This window comes from Aedes aegypti, chromosome 3, assembly GCF_002204515.2.
Source record: "Aedes aegypti strain LVP_AGWG chromosome 3, AaegL5.0 Primary Assembly, whole genome shotgun sequence".
Lineage (NCBI taxonomy): Eukaryota > Metazoa > Arthropoda > Insecta > Diptera > Culicidae > Aedes > Aedes aegypti.
Window position 1 is genome coordinate 164,305,584 of NC_035109.1, and position 21,031 is coordinate 164,326,614.

At 40.0% G+C, this 21,031-nt stretch overlaps 1 protein-coding gene across 4 annotated transcripts in view; it reads right to left on the minus strand.

Moving 5' to 3' along the window:
* LOC110679012 (zwei Ig domain protein zig-8-like) overlaps positions 1-21,031 on the minus strand; it is a 957,706-nt gene that overhangs the window by 44,707 nt on the left and 891,968 nt on the right. For all 4 annotated transcript variants that reach the window (XM_021852876.1, XM_021852877.1, XM_021852878.1 and 1 more), the window contains exon 7: positions 15,801-15,928. In XM_021852876.1, coding sequence (XP_021708568.1) covers positions 15,801-15,928 — 128 coding nt within the window. The remainder of the gene's footprint in view (positions 1-15,800; positions 15,929-21,031) is intronic.

Below are 21,031 nucleotides of genomic sequence, written 5' to 3' on the forward strand. Positions count from 1 at the left end.
GCTTTATACGGTCAAATACTGCCGTATGCCGACTTGAAATCGTTTAACAAATGGCGCGTAGGGACCTGGTACTCACGGCATTTCTGAAGGATTTGCCGCACGGAAAAAAATCTGGTCCGTTATCGAGCGGCCGTCGATGAAAACTACTTGATAACTTCCCACGAACTCGTTTGCTATGGGTGATAGACGACGGAAGATAATCTGAGATAGATCTGGGATTCCAGCCGAGCACGTGGATTTTTTTCATAATTTGTCCGTCTTTACCACGCGTAATGAGTTAATATATTCAATAACCATGCGGATTGGATTACCGAACAGCTCAATATAAGCGTCAATTCATTTTTGTTTAACTGAATTTTCCAGTGATTCATGTATTTCAAGCAGACATTGCAGAATTCGCTCTCATTTGAGTATGAAGCACGATCAAAGCAAGCAAAGAAAAACATCCCATCTGTTGCGGTCCACGATCGTCATTGTATCGCAAGGTGTAACAAGTCTGATAAATGGAAGCAGCGAGCGAGAGCCCCAAAGAGAGAGCGATGATAAAATCCATTTTTCTCGCTTGTTCACCGTTGGGAATAGGGGTTTTTCTTTACTGGAACGATAACCAATTCACGAGCTTCCAATAGCAATAGTGTCCCCCAGGCTTGGAGCATGTTTAGAGGGGTTTTATCTTGCACTACTATCCCCCCAATCTGATCAAAGTTGTAGCAGTATACGATAAACAGTCTCTCATAATGTGCAGCATGTTATGATAGTAACGGAGAGCGATACGTGAGAGATTCTCTCAATTTTCTCAGGATTCAATACCTGGTTTCAAGTTGTTTAGGACTGATTCACTTCATTTTCATATAATTCAGGTCTGATTCATATCATGTTCAAATAATTTAAGTCTGATTCACTTCATTTTCAAGAGATTCTTGATGGGTCTACTTTATTCTTACCATATCATGACAGATTCACCTCATATTTCAATGAATCAGGTGTGACATCATACTCAAGAGTTTCAGGTCTGATTCACTTCATATTCCAGTTATTCAGTCTTTTTTTACTGCATTTCCTAATGATTCGGGTTAAAATATTTGGATATTCAAGGCTTTGCTCACTAGTGGCACCAACCAACGCATTCCGGATGTCCTTGACATTCTGCACAACTTTGCCGATGACTCGATCTTTCTATCTCATGTAGATCACAAGATAGAACATACTAAAAATGTTGAATTTTACATGTTCACTAGTACTATCTAGCAGCAAAATTGCGAACCATCTGCCTTCTGAATGGCCTTCATCTTTTGAACAACTTTGCCGAAGAATCGAACTTTCTATCTCATGTGAATCAAAAGATAGTACATATTTAAAATGCTCAATTTTACATACTCACTAGCGCCACCTAGTGGCAAAATTGCGAACCAAACTGTTAGCCTTCCGGATGTCCTTGATCCGCTGAACAACTTTGCTAAAGATCGGTTCTTTGCCAATCATAAGGATCGCGAGATATAGCTATTTGAATTTACCTATTTCGAGATTATGCTAAACTTTTTGATAATTGATTCAACATTACTTAACTAAGCAAGCAGCGATAATTTTATGCGTGAGATAGAAGAGAATTGCTGCTTTTAGTACTTTTGCGAAAAGCGCCAGTTTTCGCCCTAGTACTATTTTTTGACCCATTTATACGATTTCGGGTTACTTTGTATTTAAATCAGAAAAATTGACACAGACTTGGTTCTATTTACCTTGATGTATAAAAATGGAAAAAATATACGGAGATATTGAAATTGTCGTTGTCCAAAATGTCTATACCTTAAAGTGAGTGCAAATTTAAATGTTTATCTATTATGAAAAAAGTGTGAGAATATCATAACGAGCTCCGATTGGATGATCAATAACCTGAAAACGTCTTAGAACCGATGAGAAACTCAAGAAAGACCAGACCACAGTCTATAAGTTTACTTCTAGTGCATTCCAAAAAGGCAGTGTTTACTTTCAATCAACCATTTTCCGCCTCTTCTGCCCATTCAACGAGGTACCTAGCTAGGCCCTTTCCACGAATCAAGGTAAAAGTGAAATAGGACGATGATGGCTGTGCTCTGCTCAAGAGAGATACGTTGTTCTACACTCCTATTGAACTAACTCTTTGCTTCGTGGTTCATTCCACAGCTTATCACCAACCTATACAACAATGATACTGCAACGCAGTCTGAGCTCCACTGCAACTGCTTCCGATGTGGTTTGGTAGATGTGCATCGGGGAAAATATTTCTGCTTTTTATCAGTTTTCCTACGCTACTGAGAAGGTTGGAAACAGAGAAAAGTGGGTCACAAAAACTACTTTTAAGAAAAATGGCATGGACGATTTTTAAGAAATGTTTGCATTATACAAAATACAAAGACATACACCATTCCTTTAATATACTTTAATTATAATCAACCAAACATACGCTTACACACCTTTGCGATTAGGCCCATAAATTGTTTCCCAACTGAGAAATGCAGAAGTTCTTTCTAGCCCCCTAGTGCCCTATGAAATCTGAAGCTTAACCCACAAAGAAATTAACCCCTCTGTTGCCTTCGTCAATAACTGGATGAGCTTGGAGAAGTGCTCCACCACACACCCCGTCATGATTCAGGAGCTTCTGCCGATGACGATGAGACCTTGCAGTAGTAGAAACGGTAGTTTGAAGCTAGTGGCTGTTTTTCTAGCCGTTGGCTTCCAGTGCAGTGTACAGTCTACGTAGTAAGTGAAATTTATGTTTTATGAGCACCCGAGTACGGATGGCGGTTGTCGGTAGGTTCATCTTCGCAGGCTATGGGCTCTATCCGTGTGCTTCATCTATATTCACCGGAACTCTATTCCACCATAAAATCCATTACCATATTCATAGCTTGCAGTCAGCTTTAGTAGAGCTCTGGAGAGCCGATTGACGATGGGATACAGGGTTTGCCAATGGCATCGTAGCCGTGGGAGAAAGAAATTGCAGGCTCCACTGTATTGGATGTGCATACAGATGACAGCCAGTCAGAGCAGAAGATGAAGATACGGTACAGCTTCGGTTTCTCCTGGTTACGTCTTCCCAGCCCGTGTCCGGAAGTACAGGAGACTAGACAGGTATAGTTGATTCTGTACTACGGAAGGAGTTACATCTACTCCATGAAGGTGGTAAAACATGATTCTATTACTTGTCATAGCCAATGCATGTGTAAGCTCTCAGGGGTAGCCGTATGCAAAATGAAATAAAACATACTCCCGTCTTGTTAATGTCTTGACTGAACGTGTTGATTTCTATTGGAACGGAATGACACAGGCTCTGCCAAGATTGAAACGAAAGGTAACATTTCCCGGGGGATCCCAAGAAGAACAGGAAATTGTCATAAAAGTACATTGACACAGTTCTTGCACATGAGGGACGACCATCGTTTTACATCGTCCATAAATTGGAAAATTGATGATCACTCTACTCATCTACTTTACCATTTGATCTAAAAACATCAAGGTAAAGTGATGAGTCATTCAGGAGATACACATACTATGCTTGGTCAGTAGATATGTACGTGTGCATTGAATAAATTAGAGGATTTGAATCTCTTTCTCCAATGGGCTGCTGTAACTGCTCTCTGCTCTTTCTTGGTTATATTTGTAAGCATGATTCAGAATAATGAAAACGATATAAATCTGATCCTTCGGCTGTTTGTAGATACAATAAAAATAAGATATCGCATATATATCATAGTAGAACACAAATAACCTTTTTGAGTGTCTTAAAGACCAAATTATGTGTCTTCAGTTATTTTTAGGTTTGCTGAACCCAATGCCATTCTTTGAAATGTTCCAGCATGTCACTTTTTGATGCCACAGATCGTCAAATTTGTAAAAATAGTAGTTTTATTGATGTTTAATTGAAATGTTAAATATGATTTATTATTTTTAGAAACTCAATCCATCGATTATGCAAAATAAGACTTAATCTTTAGTTAGAGGCATATTTGAATTAAAATTGCCCGATTTGATATCGGCTTTACTGATTTTTTTTGGACATGTTTACATATTTGCCCATAAAAGCATAGCTGAACAGAATGATTGTTTACATTTCACAACGAAAATTCAATGTTCCCAATAGACCGTGTGGCTTTTGACATGGGCATTCAAACGCTCATCAATTCTTGCCCAGAAAATAATTTCGGGCTTGCAGTATTATTAAGAGTTAACGAATTTATTTTTTTAGATCAAACTTGCCCGGGATTTCCCGGTACGAGAATTCTGGGATTTCCCGAGAAGAGAATTCCGGTATTTCCCAGAATTTGAATAAATCTCGGATCCACGGGATATTTTTCGAAAATCCCGGGAATTCCCGAAATATCAATTACTTTTAAGTTTTTAAGTTTTACAGTTTTAAATTATTTTGTAAGGTCTAGAATTCTTCCCTTTTTCTGCCCAATGACTGTGATATGGAACCAAACAACTATTTGACAAGTTTTATGCATTCTTTGACTGTCAAGAGCAGATTTGAAACTTTTTTTATGTAAACTGTGGAATCAATCAATCTAAACAAGGTGTGATGGATTTAATTCAAATCAAACCTACATGAGGTAATATTAAAGAAACTAATCCATCATGTTTTTGATTAAACATACTTCAGAAGTGTGTTTAAAGGACAAGTATTGTGAGGCAGAAAGTTTGATAGTATGATTTCATGAGTAGGGGAAAATCGATTCATGATATTTTTCTGTATTCTGATACAGTAGTTTTTTACATTACTGTCAATAAGAATATACAAACTGTTACAATTTGAAATTATGCCGATAAAATGGAATAAAAGTTTCCTTGAGTGCAATCGAATGAATTGCAGCTTCCATGACCGTAACGCCGTTAAATTGTCTAACACACGCAAATACATTCCTCAATATCGCACATACAGTGTCGCACCAATACGAAGCCCAGAATCCGGCACTCGAATACAATGAGCTATTGTAGATCGAACAATACTCGAGTGTGGATGGCCAAGTGAAAGCCCCGAAAACCAATAAAACGTGCATGCCTTTAATACTGTGCGGTGAAATAGTGCTTGATTAATGCAAATTTGAAATCAAATAGGTAAATGTGTGATGTATAAATGATGTGTTCAATTCCAAAAATCAGACACTAATTTTGATTCCACCATGCAAGGTACCATGCTTGAAAACGCACAAGTGTTCTCCAGCTCACGCTAATTGAATCCCATTGAACATTGGGCTAGACCGCAATATTAGGAGAAAAAAAATATTTTGTCTATGAAGATGACTTTTTAGAACAAAAGTGTCTTCGGCAAAATTGTTACACATAATGAAGACTACATTATGACCAGGGTTGGAAAAAAATCTGAAATTCACTCTACAGTAGTCAAACAAAGCCAATCACAGTCAGCGAAGCCAGTGAAACTCACGTCCATCGCTGCTGTAGGCAAAGAGCCTTGAAAATTGCAAAACACCCGTTGCTAAGGGCAACCCAAAATTACTGTAGAAAAATGTTCTATTTCCCGCTGCATTTCCCGCATTTAGAGCCTTCAATGACACTACTGATTTAGAGAAAATCATGTACCCAATATAGGCTACTTGATAAGATTCACGGTTTTAAACTACTGTAGTGAGAGAGCCACGTGATTTTCACGAAATTCAAGCCTACTACTATTCCCATTCCCAGCACTGATTATGACATTAAATGATATTAGAGTGGTCCAACAAAATACGGAAATATATTTGCCAACTTTTATGTTTTTTTGACGCTTTGAAGTGTTCTAAGAAGTTGTTCTTTGTTCAATTTTGAACAACTTTGCTGAAGACGCCAACCATGTTAGTCTACTGTAGCCCTGGCTATGGCGTTTTCAATGATGCATGGTAGGGTGGGTTTTTTATTTCAAATTCTATAAGAATTTGATTCTTTTCATTCGTTTATGAGATATGACCATTTTTATTTAAAAAAATCATATTTTTCAAACAAGGGGACGGACCTGGTGTAGTGGTTAGAACACTCGCCTCTCACGCCGAGGACCTGGGATCGAATCCCATCCCCGACATAGTCACTTATGACGTAAAAAGTTATAGTGACGACTTCCTTCGGGGGGAAGTAAAGCCGTTGGTCCCGAGATGAACTAGCCCAGGGCTAAAAATCTCGTTAATAAAGTCAAACCAACCAACCATATTTTTCAAACGTCAATATCTCAAGAAGGGGGAAAAACGGGGATGCAATTTTCGCAAGATCTGAAAGGTATAACTTAGAGGTTTAAATGGTATATTGTATCTGTGGAAGATATTGGATTTACAGTGTAATTTGGATGTGAAAACGAATTTTTTTACTGAAAAATCATGATTTTAGCTGTAATACACGCTACACGTGGAACGGGATAGTGAACGAATTTCCTAATCGTTCGGAATACAAGGCCTTCACAAGGTAACATTTATTTATTTTGTTTAGTTGGTGTTACATCAATTAATTTGATTAAACCTCGTTAACGATATTACACCAATTTATTCGGTCCATGGCTGTGTCTCCTCTGACTTCGATTTCGGCCCACGTTCTTCAGATCTTGTTGCACCTGATCAAGCCACCTCGCTCGCTGTGCTCCCCTTCTTGAGCCAACCGACGTTTTGACGCGAACACCATTTTTTCAGGATTGTTGTCCGGTAGTCTTGCAACATGCCCTGCCCAGCACACCCTTCCAGCTTTCGCAACCTTCTGGATACTGGGTTCGCCGTAGTAGCTTGTGGTTCATTCTCCGCCGCCACACACCGTTCTCCTGCAAGATCGTCCTAAGCACCCTTCGTTCGAACACTCTAAGTGCTTGCAGGTCCTCTTCCATAGAGGACCACTGGTCTTATAAGCATTTTGTACATGGTACATATGGTGCGGGGGTGAATCTTTCTCGATCGCAGCTCTTTCTGGAGCGACTTCCACTGATGATGCGTCTCCGTATTTCACGACTAACGTTGTTATCAGCCGTTAACAAGAATCCGAGGTAGACGAACTCATCAACCACCTCAAAAGTATCCCCGTCTATCCTAACACTGTTTCCCAGGCGAGCTCTGTCACGTTCGGTTCCGCCTATCAGCATGTACTTTGTTTTTGACGCATTCACCACCAGGCCGACTTTTGTCGCTTCACGTTCCAGGCGGGTGTACAGGTCTGCCACCGTTCCAAATGTTCTGCTGACAATATCCATATCGTCCGCGAAGCAAACAAATTGGCTAGATCTTGTGAAAATCGTAGCTCGGTTATTGAACCCGGCTCTCCGCACGATACCTTCTAGCGCGATGTTGAACAGCAGGCACGAAAGTCCATCACCCTTTCGAAGTCCCCGGCGGGATTCGAACGAACTGGAATGTGCGCCCGAAATATTCAAGCTATTCTGCACACCGTCCATCGTTGCTCTTATTAGTCTTGTGAGCTTCCCGAGAAAGCTGTACTCGTCCATGATTTTCCATAGCCCTTCGCAGTCGATGCTATCATAAGCCGCTTTGAAATCGATGAACAAGTAATGCGTTGGGACTCGGTATTCACGGCACTTCTGAAGGATTTGCCGTACAGTGAAGATTTGGTCCGTTGTCGAGCGGCCGTTGATGAAACCAGCTTGATAACTTCCCACAAACTCATTTGTTATTGGTGATAGACGACGGAAAATAATCTGGGATAGCACTTTGTAGGCGGCATTCAGGATAGTGATCGCACGATAATTTTCACATTTCAGTTTGTCGCCCTTCTTGTAGATGGGACATATGACCCCTTGCTTCCACTCCTCCGGCAGCTGTTCCGTTTCCCAGATTCTGACAATCAGCACCGTCAGCAATGTCTGCACCGAAGACAGGCGGACAACTTCTTCGGGCCTATTTTGATGAGTTCAGCTCCAATACCGTCCTTACCAGCGGCCTTGTTATTCTTGAGCTGGTTGATGGCATCCTTAACTTCCATTAATGTTGGGGCAGGTTGGTTTCCTTCATCCGCCGTACGCTGACGTAGTCACTTCCTCCCCTGTCGTGACCCTCGGCGCCTGTTTTCTCCGTGCCATTCAGGTGTTCATCGTAGTGCTGCTTCCACCTTTCAATCACATCATATCCGTCCATCAAGATGCTTCCGTCCTTATCCCTACACATTTCGGCTCGCGGTACGAAGCCTTTTCGAGATGCGTTAAGCTTCTCGCGTTTCTTGTGAACAATGCAGCTGTTCCATTTCTTCGAATTCCGCTTCTTCCAGGCGGCGCTTTTTGTCCCGGAATAGGCGGGTTTGCTGCTTTCGATTTCTTTTATATCGCTCCACGTTTTGTCGCCTGCCTGCACTCTTCGTCGAACCAATCGTTACATGTCCTCCTTTCCACGTACCCGACGATGCTCTCGGCTGCGTTGTTGATGGCTGCTTTGTTGCTCCAGCACTCCTCAAGAGGGGCTTCGTCAAGCTCGCTCTCTTCCGGCAACGCTACTTCGAGATACTGCGCGTATGCGGCGGTGACGTTCGGTTGGGCCAGTCGCACTTAGTTATACCGAGGCGGGCGTCGATACCGTACATTGTTGATGACGGATAGTTTTGGGTACAGTTTTACCATCACTAGATAGTGACCAGAGTCAATGTTAGCGCCACGATAGGTCCTGACGTCGATAATGTCGGAGAAGTGCCGACTATCAATCAGAACGTGGTCGATTTGCGATTCTGTCTGCTGTGGTAATTTCCAGGTGTATCGATACGGGAGGCTGTGCTGGAAGTAGGTGCTGCGAATGGCCATGTTCTTGGAAGCGGCAAAATCTATCAGTCGTAGACCGTTCTCGTTCGTCAGCCGGTGGGCGCTGAATTTTCCTATCGTCGGTCTGAACTCCTCCTCTTGGTCAACCTGAGCGTTCAAATCTTCTATGCAACGGTCGTGAGGGCTTCCGGAGTGAGGCCAATGCACGTTTATGATGCTGAAGTTGAAGAATCGGCCTTTGAGCCTCAACTTGCACATTTGTTCGTTGATCGGCCACCACCCGATCACGCGCCTTTGCATATCACCCATATTTTAGAATAGCTTTCTAAATTTTTATGTAAATAGTATTGTAATTCTACGCGATCTCAATTCTTGAAAACTTGATAATTTCTTAAATTCGAGTTTATACTATTGTGTATCTGAAAGTTGGTTACACTAATTACAATAGATATAAAAGTATCGATATGTGGGGACGGACCTGGTGTGATGGTTAGAACACACGCCTCTCACGCCAAGGACCTGGGATCGAATCCCATCCCCGAGATAGTCACTAAAAATTTCAGTGATGACTTCCTTCGGAAGGGAAGTAAAGCCGTTGGTCCCGAGATGAACTAGCCCAGGACTAAAAATCTCGTTAATAAAGATAGAAAAAAAACAAAAAAAAAGTATCGATATGATGTGTTCAATTAATGTATTTCTTTTAGGTTTCTACGAAATTCCTGATGAAAAACGTGAAGACTTGTAGGCAGGCCCGGATTTAGGGGTGGGGGCAAAGGGGGCAATTGCCTTGGGCCCCTCGGTAAGGGGCCCCCCCGTGGAATTGAAGTTTTATATTACAAATAAAAAAAAATGTTTCAATAACTTGTTAGTACTTACTCATAGTTTTAAAATACATGAGCTTGAAGAATAAGACATTAATGTTTGTATCTTACACAACATTAATATAATTTCCTTAAAAATTAATTTAGTGCAAGTGCGAATCAATTGTTTTATATTTTCAAAAAAATATGACTGTTTTTTTCAGTGTGTTCATCTGTCAGTTTATCGATGAACATGAAAACAATCCATAAGTTAGTTTATTTGTCAACAAACAGTTTTTTCTTCAGAATAATCGATTCATTATTTGTTTGAAATAGGTTTTAAAAGAAAACTCCGTTCCACACGGCGATTCATCAAATATTATCGAATGCGTAAGATAGTCCGTAAGATCATAAACCTAACATCAGCTTTTAGCATGTTTCCTTCAAATGATTTTGTTTTATCTCCTTGCAAACGATGCCTCGTTCGATCCAACTCTCCGGTGCACAGAAAAGGAAAACTGCCAAGCAAAAGGCAGACAAGGATGCATCAGTGCTCGCGAAAACTCCTCGTCTTTCGGAGTTTTTCTCTGCAGATTCAAAATCCGAACATGATTCAAAGCTCCCTTTACCTGAGAACCACGCTGTCTCATGTAACGATCCAACGGTATTAGAGCAGATCCTGCAAAGTTGTAGTGAAGATACCGCTGGGATGCTAATTGAACGTGTTGATAAAATGGAACCTGGGACTTCGACAACCTTCATTGAATCAGTATCTAGTGATCCTGCTGACTGGTTCCCAATAACAGATAAGCGAGTAACTTTGTTGGGCAAATCTTCAGCGCTGAACCAGAACAAAAATGATTCAGATTCCTACCCGGAGTCACGACGAATCTATCCGTCAGCGGATGGTTCTTCGGCAGATATTCATCCCTTTTTCAAAAATTCCATGTTTTACACTTGACGTGATAATGGCGAGCATATTTTGAGAAAATGGCTAATCTACAGTGTATCCAAAGGTATTTTTACAAATTGAAATGTAAAACTTGCATTTTTTTTACATTAGGGTCTGTTTATTGCTTGTACTGCTCATTGATGTCATCGGGCCGAGATGCATTTTCCAGAGAAGATGGGTTCAATAATTGGAAGAAAGCAGAAGAAAAATTAAAGTACATGAGCAAGGCCAAAATCATCGAGAAGCTGTACTGAACGTCAATCTTCGATGTTCGGATTCATGCCGCATTGACAAAGACCTAGAAAAACAAACAAACGAAAAGCGGAAGTACTGGCGAGAAATTCTGCGCCGGACTATTGCAGTTATCACCTTTCTGGCGGAGAGAGGCTTGGTGTTCAGAGGAAGTGACGAGATTATCGGTTCTAAACACAAAGGTAATTTTTTGGGGATTATAGAACTCATTGCACAATTCGACCCACTTTTGAAGGGCCACTTACAGAACTTTGGGAATACTGGAAGTGGATGATAATCATATTTGTCATCTTCAGTTTATGAAGAAATTTTGATGCTGATGGCAAAGCGTGTGCAAAATCATATTGTGATGGAATTGAAAGCAGCCAAGTACTTCTCTGTATCTGTGGATTCTACGCCAGATTTGACGCACACCGATCAGCTAACAGTAATTTTACGGTATGGGGCGGTCCATTAATTACGTAAGACAAATTTCGGGGTTTTTCCCCCCCTCCCCCCATGGTAAGATTTTTTGTATGAAAGTTAAAAATAAATTGTATGGCGCGTAAGAATTCTCAGACCCCCCTCCCTCCACGTAATTAATGGACAGCCCCTATGTCGTTTCTGGACATCCGGTGGAGAGATTTCTCACATTTTTGCAGCCAAATTCTCATAAAGCTGGAGACTTATCTACCAGTTTGTTGGAATACTTAGAAAAACAAGAAATTAATTTCAATGATTGTCGCGGACAATCTTACGATAATGCTTCTAACATGGCTGGTCCGTATTCAGGAATGCAGGCTCGTCTTCTTGAGAGAAACTCAAGTGCTGTTTTTGTGCCTTGCGCAGCACATTCGTTGAATTTAGTAGGCCATGCGGCTGTCTCTTGCTGTACAGATGCTGTTGGTTACTTTGGCTTTGTTCAGAAACTGTATACGTTCTTTTCTGCATCTACCTGGCGTTGGACTGTGTTGGAAAGTAATTTGAAAAACAACGAAAGGAAACTTACCATCAAGTCCCTTTCTGATACTCGTTGGTCTGCACGTGCCGATGCAGCAGAAGCTTTAATGGAAGGATACAGTAATATTCGAAAAGCTTTGAAGCACATCGAAGATACAAAAGACCAGTCCCCCACAACAAAATACGAGGCACAATCTCTTGGAGAAAGAATGGATCGTCTTGAAACTGCGTTACTGACTTAAATCTGGAGTCAAATACTATTACGATTCAATGAGACAAGCAAGGCCATGCAGGGCGTTCATGTCGATTTGAAAAAGGTGGTTGATTTGTATGATTCGCTAGATGTGTTTCTGCAAGGAGAGCAAAGCCGTTTCGACGATTTGGAGCAATCCGCAATAGGGTCCTAAAATGTTTAATGAAATCTTATTTTCATTTAATATCATGAAAGAGCATGTTACTGCAACTACTTTAGCATTTTTTCCCGCTCAAATAACGGATATATCATATTGAAATTTTAATACAAAAATTGGATCCATAAATGAACCTTGACATTTGAGATCATGTTTGACGTTCGCTTAGTCGACAAAAATGCCACAGGAGTTCATTTTTTTAACACCGGGGTTGTTCCTTTCTGACATTTCGGAAGGGACACGGAAAACAAAATACACCCAAAATTTGAGTTAAACCAAGGGGTGTGACAAAATTAAAAAAAAACTTAAAAAATGTTTTTTGGGCTTAAACCATCGGAAAACATTAGAAAATTGAGTAAACATATGTTTTAGACCTAAACTTAAGCGTTTGGCACCAAAATTGGGACAGGGCTTTAGGACCCTATTGCACTCTGTAATAATGCAGAATACAGACCATCCAAAGGACGACCCCGTAATCTATCTGAAGGATCCAGTAAAGAAAACTTTAAGCGCTTCACGTTCAATGTCATCATTCAACAACTTCAACAAGCATTAAAAAACAGAAGGAAAGCGTACCAAACGGTGTATGACAAATTCAAAGCTATTGTTGATCTATGCAGTCTTTCGGAAGCAGAGCTACGGGTTGAAGCAATGAAGCAGGTTTCTGCATATCCCCATGATGTAACGAATCTGCTGGCGGATGAAATTGTTCAATTTGCTGCGTTCGCAAAGATAAGGAAGTGTCTCACATCATCTCAACAGGCAGTTTTATTGTACGATGAAGATCTTGCTGATACGTTTCCGAACGTATATATTGCTTTGAGGATATATCTAAGCTTAATGGTTACTAATTGTTCCGGAGAAAGATCTTTCAGTAAATTAGCGTTGATTAAAAATAATCTACGGACAACTATGACTGACGAAAGGTTAATTTCACTTTGCTTGTTGAATATCGAAAGCGATGTTCTAAAATCGATTGATTTTGAAGAATTTATCAACGACTTTTCAAACGCGAGATGCAGAAGACAACGATTTGCCTGATTTTGTATGTTTTTTTTATTATTTTTGTTACTTTTATATTTGAAATAAAACAATAACAACATGAAAGCTGGTGCAATTATTCATCTATATCACTGAACTTTGATCGCCAATGGGGCCCCCCTCGCTAAATCTGACCCGGGCCCCCAAGACCGCAAATCCGGCAGTGCTTGTAGGTGTACATTAATCAATTCCAACGATGTGAGGGGTTTCAATAAATTAGTCAGATGAAGTTAAATATCTGGGGCTCATGCTAGATATGAATTTTAAAATTCAACAATCACGTAAAGGACATTCAAGCCAAATGCAACAAATATATAAATTGTCTGTGTCTACCTTTTAACGGAAAATCAAAACTTTGTATTAAAAACAAGCTTTTGAACTTCAAACAAATTTTTAGGCTTGTCATGTTGTATGCTGTACCAATATTGACTAGCTGTAGTAATACCAGGAAGAAAGCTCTGCAGAGAATTCAAAATAAAATTTTGAAAATGATTCTGAAGCTTCCTCCCTGGTATAGTAACAATAAGTTACATAGAATATCCAACGATGAAACATTGAAACAAATGTTGCGTTATATATTTAGGTTAAGTGAGGTTAAGTAAATTGAAGACGTTTTTTCCCTTATAAACATGTGAAATCCACTCACCCTTAAAAATTCTGAACTGCTACGGCAAATGAAATGTAATATGTTGTTAGCAAAACCTTTTGTTAACATTTAATGTATTTACTTAATTTTGTTATACCAAATTAGGATGATAGTGTTGTCGAACACAGAACACCTAGCAATAAGAAATGAATGTAATATTTGGAATTATTACTAAAATGACTGCTTCTCAGTCTTACGGATAAATCAAAACGCTACGTTTTTTTTTAAATCTAACGTTTCGGCCACTGGACTGGGCCTTATTCAGGGTGCAGTGGCCAAAACGTTGGATCTTAAAAAAAAAACGTAGCGTTTTGATTGATCCGTAAGACTGAAAAGCCGTTAATTTAGGAAGTTAAACAACAGTCGTATTCTAATAAGTTGGGAATGATACTAATAAAGAATTAAAAAAATCTATTCCAGTTTGTAATACCTATCCAATGAGATTCAGAGACACCGAAAGAGATGACCCATTAGAAACGCGTTGAAATGTCTATTGATCGACAAAGTTGCGGATATAAAAGCATCCTGATAAACAAATTCCCATCTAGATTCTATCTCCATATCCACGTAGACTTGCAACACAATAGATCGGAGAATCCTATTCAATCACCGTCACTGAACTGTGCGGCATAAACACTAAATCCATGCAGGAGTGTGTTCCGGGAAGGCTATAAATTTCATGCTTGGAGGCAAATCACGTCGCCAGATTAATCGACGGCACAAACAGCCTATTGATCTTTCACCCTCCGCCGCCCAGTCCCCCCTCCCATTTCTATTGTATATCTGGTGATGTTGTTTTCATTCATCGACCCGCACAGCAGCGCAATACATTTGATTTATAACGAAAGAGATTCAATTGAAACATTGAACGCGTATATCCACCGCTAAAATATTCGCAGCTATAGACGCGAGCAGGATAATAGATTGGAGTTTTCCCGATTTACAAAACATCTTTTTCATCTTTTTCCTGGCGTTTCATCCCTTTTGGGTTGGGGTTCGCTATTTAGCTTTGTGCTTTACCAAAAGTTTCTCATTTGAAAACTGAGAGCTTTACCTGCTCAAGGCATATTTTTGCAATTTTGCATGTATCCTATGGAAGGCACGTTCAGGAAATTAAGGAAAAAATCCAGTCGGAAAGATTCAGAATTTCCTGCATGGTGATTAGGGTAATCAAAACAAAAGAGCAAAATTAGGAATTTCATTACAAAGAATCTTAGACAAACGTCACACGACAGCAGTAACATGATTCTTTCAGTTTTCTTTTTCGACACACAATAAAACCAATAGGTAATCCACCCGAGCAGAAGAAAATAACTACTGAATACCAAATTGAGGTATTCTATTCCAAATAATTTCCAATACCTACAACCTGAATGAGGTATGAATGAGCCCTGCATAAGAGGTAAAATACCTCAAATAATACCTTCTGCATATTCTACAAATACCAAGCTGATAATTAGATCAGGTATTGTAATACCTAAATAATACTTGATGGGTTTTCATATAAAAGTGATTTTCTTCAATAATTGTTCAATACCTCCAGCAGTCCGCAATACCTATCGAATACCAAAATGAAATATTTTTAATGTTTTGAGCATTTCTTTCAAATACCGTTATAATACCAAAATGAGGTATTGACAACTGAACAATACTTAATTGTAATATGATACCAAAATTTGGTATGTATAAGTTATTGCGAGTTATTCTTTCCTCCTCGGGCAGTACTGCGTACGAATAAAAATAAGACATTAGGGCAACAGTTGCCCAAATGCCATAGCGGTAAACACGCAGCTGTTTAAAAAGATCATGCAGGGTGGTTAGTTAGTATGCCACTGGTCGCGGATCTCTTCAAATTGTTTTTATTTTCTTTCAATTTCCCAGGGTCTGTAGTATTTTTGTGCTTGCTATTTTCATTCTTCATAACTGTCAGAGAAAATTTTCATTAAATAACTGTGGAAGTGTTCATAGGAAATCAAGCTTAAAAGTATGATCTGTTTCAGTAAGAGCATTACACTAATAATGATGAAGAAGGAAGAGTTATCAAAGGATTGAAACTTACCACGTTGTTATGGTTCCAGAAAATGTAGGCCGGTGGCTCGGGTGAGTCTTTCACTACGCACGTCAAATTTATCGTCGATCCGCTTTCGATGTATAGATCCGGTGCTCCTATTATCTCCGTTGATGGTTCTGTGGAAGAGATTAATCGAAGGGTAAAGTTAGAAACAATCGTTATAAAGTGCAATTGAAACTGAGACTACAAGAGAAATTTTTTTTTTTATGTTTTGAATGCGTTATATATGTGAATGTCTTTTTTCCGAAAACACTATTTTTTCCTAAACCAACCGATTTATTTTTTTGAAAAGAGTAGAAGAAAAGATTACTCTTTAGTATGAATCCATTGTTTCAAGTTTTATTTTGTGAACTAGTTCTGTTGCATGCCACATACAAATCGTTATTTGAAACGAATCTATGACAAAAGGTCGAAAGGACAAACGGTCTAAAGACAAAAGGTTTAAAGAACAAAAGGTTGAAAATCTTTTTGCAAAGAAGGAAAAAATTTCCACCAAGCAAATGATTTTCGACCTTTCGACCTTTTGTCTTTCGACCTTTTGTCTTTCGACCTTTTGTCTTTCGACGTTTTGTCTTTTGACCTTTTGTCCATAACCCAAACTAACTTACTTTCCAAATATAAAAAACATGTAAAATGTCTTTATGCACTTATTAATTAAATATCGAAACTTTGTCTAAAGAACAAGCTTATAAACTTCAAACAAATTTTCAGGAAGAATACCAGGAAGAAAGCTCTGCAGAGGATTAAAAAGAAAATTTTGAAAATGATTCGGAAGCTCCCTCCCTGGTATATTACTAATGAGTTACATATAATGTTGAACAATGAAAACATTGGAACAAATATCGAATAAAATTATTAATAACTAGTGGTCCCGGCAAACTTCATCTTGCCATCAAGTAGGCTGTTGAAAAACGCTATGGATCGTCCCATATAAAACAACAGTTCCATTCACTCTCAATTTTTCGATTTTCCCAGTGAATGACCTAGGATTTTTATACACACAAATACGTCGGAACCCTTGACGAACAAAACGGAGAATGAATCATTAAAATCCGTTGACTTGTTCGTAAGTCATTTCGTGACATACAAACACCATTCAATTTTAATTTAAATAGATTTTAGATGAAAATCGTTGCATTCTTCTGTTGCCACGATGAATGCATTATATATCTAGGTTCAGTTAAACCTAGTAAATTGAAAGCGCTTTTTTTATTGTACCCCGTTTGGCATAAATTCGTTTGGCATAATGGTCGTTTTGCAACATGGCCATTAGGCACAATGGTCGTTTGGAATAATGGCCGTTTGGCATAATGATTGACTTAGAATGAATATCGGGAATAATGCCCAGCAACTCCTATCCCTACCTCTTCGCGGTACTGACCGGGGTACGAGTAACCTTAGGGAAGATCGGGTAACTAACCCCCGGTGGGAACTTTGGTCGTATGCTGACAGGGAAGGGAGGGTTTGCTTTTGCTATTGCTTCTGCAAACCTTGAGCGTCTGTACTCCATGTTAGGAGCGGCTCACAACAGTGTCTGTTCCCCATGACAGGGGCGGCTGATTATCGTCCGAGTGCCAGAGAAGGACTCTAAGCTAAACTGTGCTCTATAGTCCTCCGAACATTTAGGGGGAATGGTCCTCCGGAAATCTAGGGGGTTGGTGTCAGGCCCTGCAAGTTAAAAAAATCAAGCAACGAATAATCAACGAGAGAATACGAACCGGGAAATCGGCGAAGACCACAGCGACGTAAAGGGACTAGCGATTGGAAGCTCGGTACGTGGAACTGTAAATCTCTCAACTTCATCGGGAGCACACGCATACTCGCCGACATGCTGAAGGACCGCGGATTCGGCATCGTAGCGTTGCAGGAAGTGTGTTGGAAGGGATCAATGGTGCGAACGTTTAGAGGTAATCATACCATCTACCAGAGCTGCGGCAATACACATGAGCTAGGAACAGCTTTCATAGAGATGGGTGATATGCAGAGGCGCGTGATCGGGTGGTGGCCGATCAATGAGAGAATGTGCAAGTTGAGGATCAAAGGCCGGTCCAGCATAATAAACGTGCACAGCCCTCACTCCGGAAGAACTGATGATGATGAAGACGCTTTTTACGCGCAGCTCGAACACGAGTACGTCAGCTGCCCAAGCCACGACGTCAAAATCATCATTGGAGATCTAAACGCTCAGGTTGGCCGAGAGGAGGAATTCAGACCGACGATTGGAAAGTTCAGCGCCCACCGGCGGACGTACGAAAACGGCCTACGACTAATTGATTTTGCCGCCTCCAAGAATATGGCCATTCGTAGCACCTACTTCCAGCACAGCCTTCCGTACCGATACACCTGGAGATCACCACAGCAGACAGAATCGCAAATCGACCACGTTCTGATTGATGGTCGACACTTCTCCGACATTATCGACGTCAGGACCTATCGTGGCGCTAACATCGACTCAGACCACTATCTGGTGATGGTCAAACTGCGCCCAAAACTCTCCGTCTATAACAACGTACGGTACCGACGGCCACCCCGGTATGACCTAGAGCGGTTCAAGCAACCGGATGTCGCAGCGGCATACGCGCAGCACCTCGGGGCTGCATTACCGGAAGAGGGTGAGCTGGATGAAGCCCCTCTTGAGGACTGCTGGAGAACAGTAAAAGCAGCCATCAACGATGCAGCTGAGAGCAACGTTGGGTACGTGGGACGGAGTCGACGGAACGATTGGTTCGACGAGGAGTGTCAGGAGGTTTTGGAGGAGAAGAATGCAGCGCGGGTGGTCATGCTGCAGCAAGGACCCCAGCAGAACGTGGAACGTCATAAACGGAAACGGCAACAGCAGACCCGCCTCCTTCGGGAGAAAAACGCCGCCTGGAGGAGATGGAACAGCTGTGACGGTCTCAAGAAACGCGTAAGTTCTATCAGAAGCTCAACGCATCCCGCAACGGCTTCGTGCCGCGAGCCGAGATGTGCAGGGATAAGGATGGGAGCATTCTGACGGATGAGCGTGAGGTGATCGAAAGTTGGAAGCAGCACTTCGACGAGCACCTGAATGGCGCTGAGAGCACAGGCAATGAAGGACGGGACAACGGAGGAAATGCCTTCGTCAGTACTGCGGAAGATGGAAACCAACCAGCCCCCACTTTGAGGGAGATTAAGGATGCCGTTCACCAGCTAAAGAACAATAAAGCTGCTGGTATGAATGGTATCGGAGCGGAACTCATAAAGATGGGTCCGGAGAGGCTGGCCATTTGCCCCATCTACAAGAAAGGCGACAAGTTAGATTGTGAGAACTTTTGAGCAATCACCATTCTAAATGCGGCCTACAAAGTATTGTCCCAGATCATCTTTCGTCGTCTATCACCTATAGTAAGCGAGTTCGTGGGAAGTTATCAAGCCGGCTTCGTTGACTCGTGACGGGTCTGGTGGAAGATCTTTTCGGAATATTAATTTTCTCAACTTCCCAGAACATAGAGTATCGTTGAGCTTGATGCGAAAATTTACTATTGAGTAAATTGACAAAGAAAGTTCGCAGTTATTAATAAAGGAAACGCGCGTAGAATATTTCTCTGCAGATTTCTCTGTTCCAATTTGGACATAACACTTGATGAAAATTACTTGATAAAAGGGAAAATTTATTTTCAAAATATTAAAAGCTCTTATCCATAGATCTATTATTGCAGCATACTGCAAAAATAACCTCAGTATGAGTGCAGTTTTTTTTTTCGTTTAAAAACTTTAAAGCTCCAACGCAAAAAATCTTCTCACAACAAAACTCATACGAACAACACATTTAAAAAAAAAATATTTGTGGCAAATATTTGAACGATTCAATAAAAATTTGAATTTTGTTTATTATCGAAAAAAGGAAAAAATTGTGATTGAAATATTTTTTTACAGCATATCTCAAAGGGAGATCTTGTGTTTGCAAAAACAAAAAAAAAATATGACGAATATTGGCATGTTCTAAAGTAACTTTCAATACAAGAATTGATAAATAACAAAAAGTAAAAATAGTTAACATTTAGCTTAACTAAATAATAAAATTTAATACAGTATAGATATAAAGAACCGGTTCCCCGAATGACCCTTTTCCCCAAAAAGTGATGCAGTTTAAATAGGTGCTGGTTGGTTTGATTGGTTTGACTTTATTAACGAGATTTTTAGCCCTAGGCTAGTTCATCTCGGGACCAACGGCTTTACTTCCCTTCCGAAGGAAGTCGTCACTATAACTTTTTACGTCATAAGTGACTATGTCGGGGGATGGGATTCGATCCCAGGTCCTCGGCGTGAGAGGCAAGTGTTCTAACCACTACATCAGGTCCGTCCCCTAAAATAGGTGCTATTATAGCTTCCAGTGGCTGGAAGGTGTACGAGAAAGAACGATAAGCAATCAAAAGAAGGAGGTGTTCTGTCATTTTCGGCTATACACATGTTGGCAAAAATGCAGAGGAAGGTAAATTTCCAAAAAAAACCACCAATTAAAAACGAATATCATCTTAAAAAATTTTTGGTTTCAGATTCATTATGCCAAACGATTATTATGCCAAACGACTTTATGCCAAATGACCTACCACCCTTTTTTCTCTTGTAAGCAGGTGAAATCACTCTCCAGTAAAAATTCTGGACTGCTACTGAAATTGAAACGCAATATGTTGTTAACAAAATGTTAGTTAAACTTAGTTTTACCAAATTAGGATGATAGTGTTTTCTAATAACTCAGAACACCTAGATATAAGAAATGAATGCAATGTTTGAAATGATACAAAAGTATCATTCAAAGAATTGAAAAAGGGAACAGTTACATTTTTGTTGATTTTGCCAACAAAAAACACTCACGATAAAACGAACACAACTGCTGAAAATGAAACAATTTCTTCCAGCACTATTGTTGGTTTTCGTTTTGATTTGAATAGGATTTTGAATCATTCGAGCTACAAATCTACTTTCAAATGAAAATTTAATGTTAGTCTACCCTAACATTAAATTTTCATTTGAAAGTAGATTTGTAGCTCGAATGATTCAAAATAGTATTTAGTAGCAGGCAAGTTGTTCATATTAATTCTATTCAATATTGCGATAGCTCAATTTCAAACTGGTACATTAAAACAACTCAAGTCCCCGAATAGCAACATCAAATCGATGAAAACCCAAAAAAAATGCATACAAACAGCAACAGCAAACGATGCTGAGTTCTGCAATGTCACGATTGTTGGTTGGTT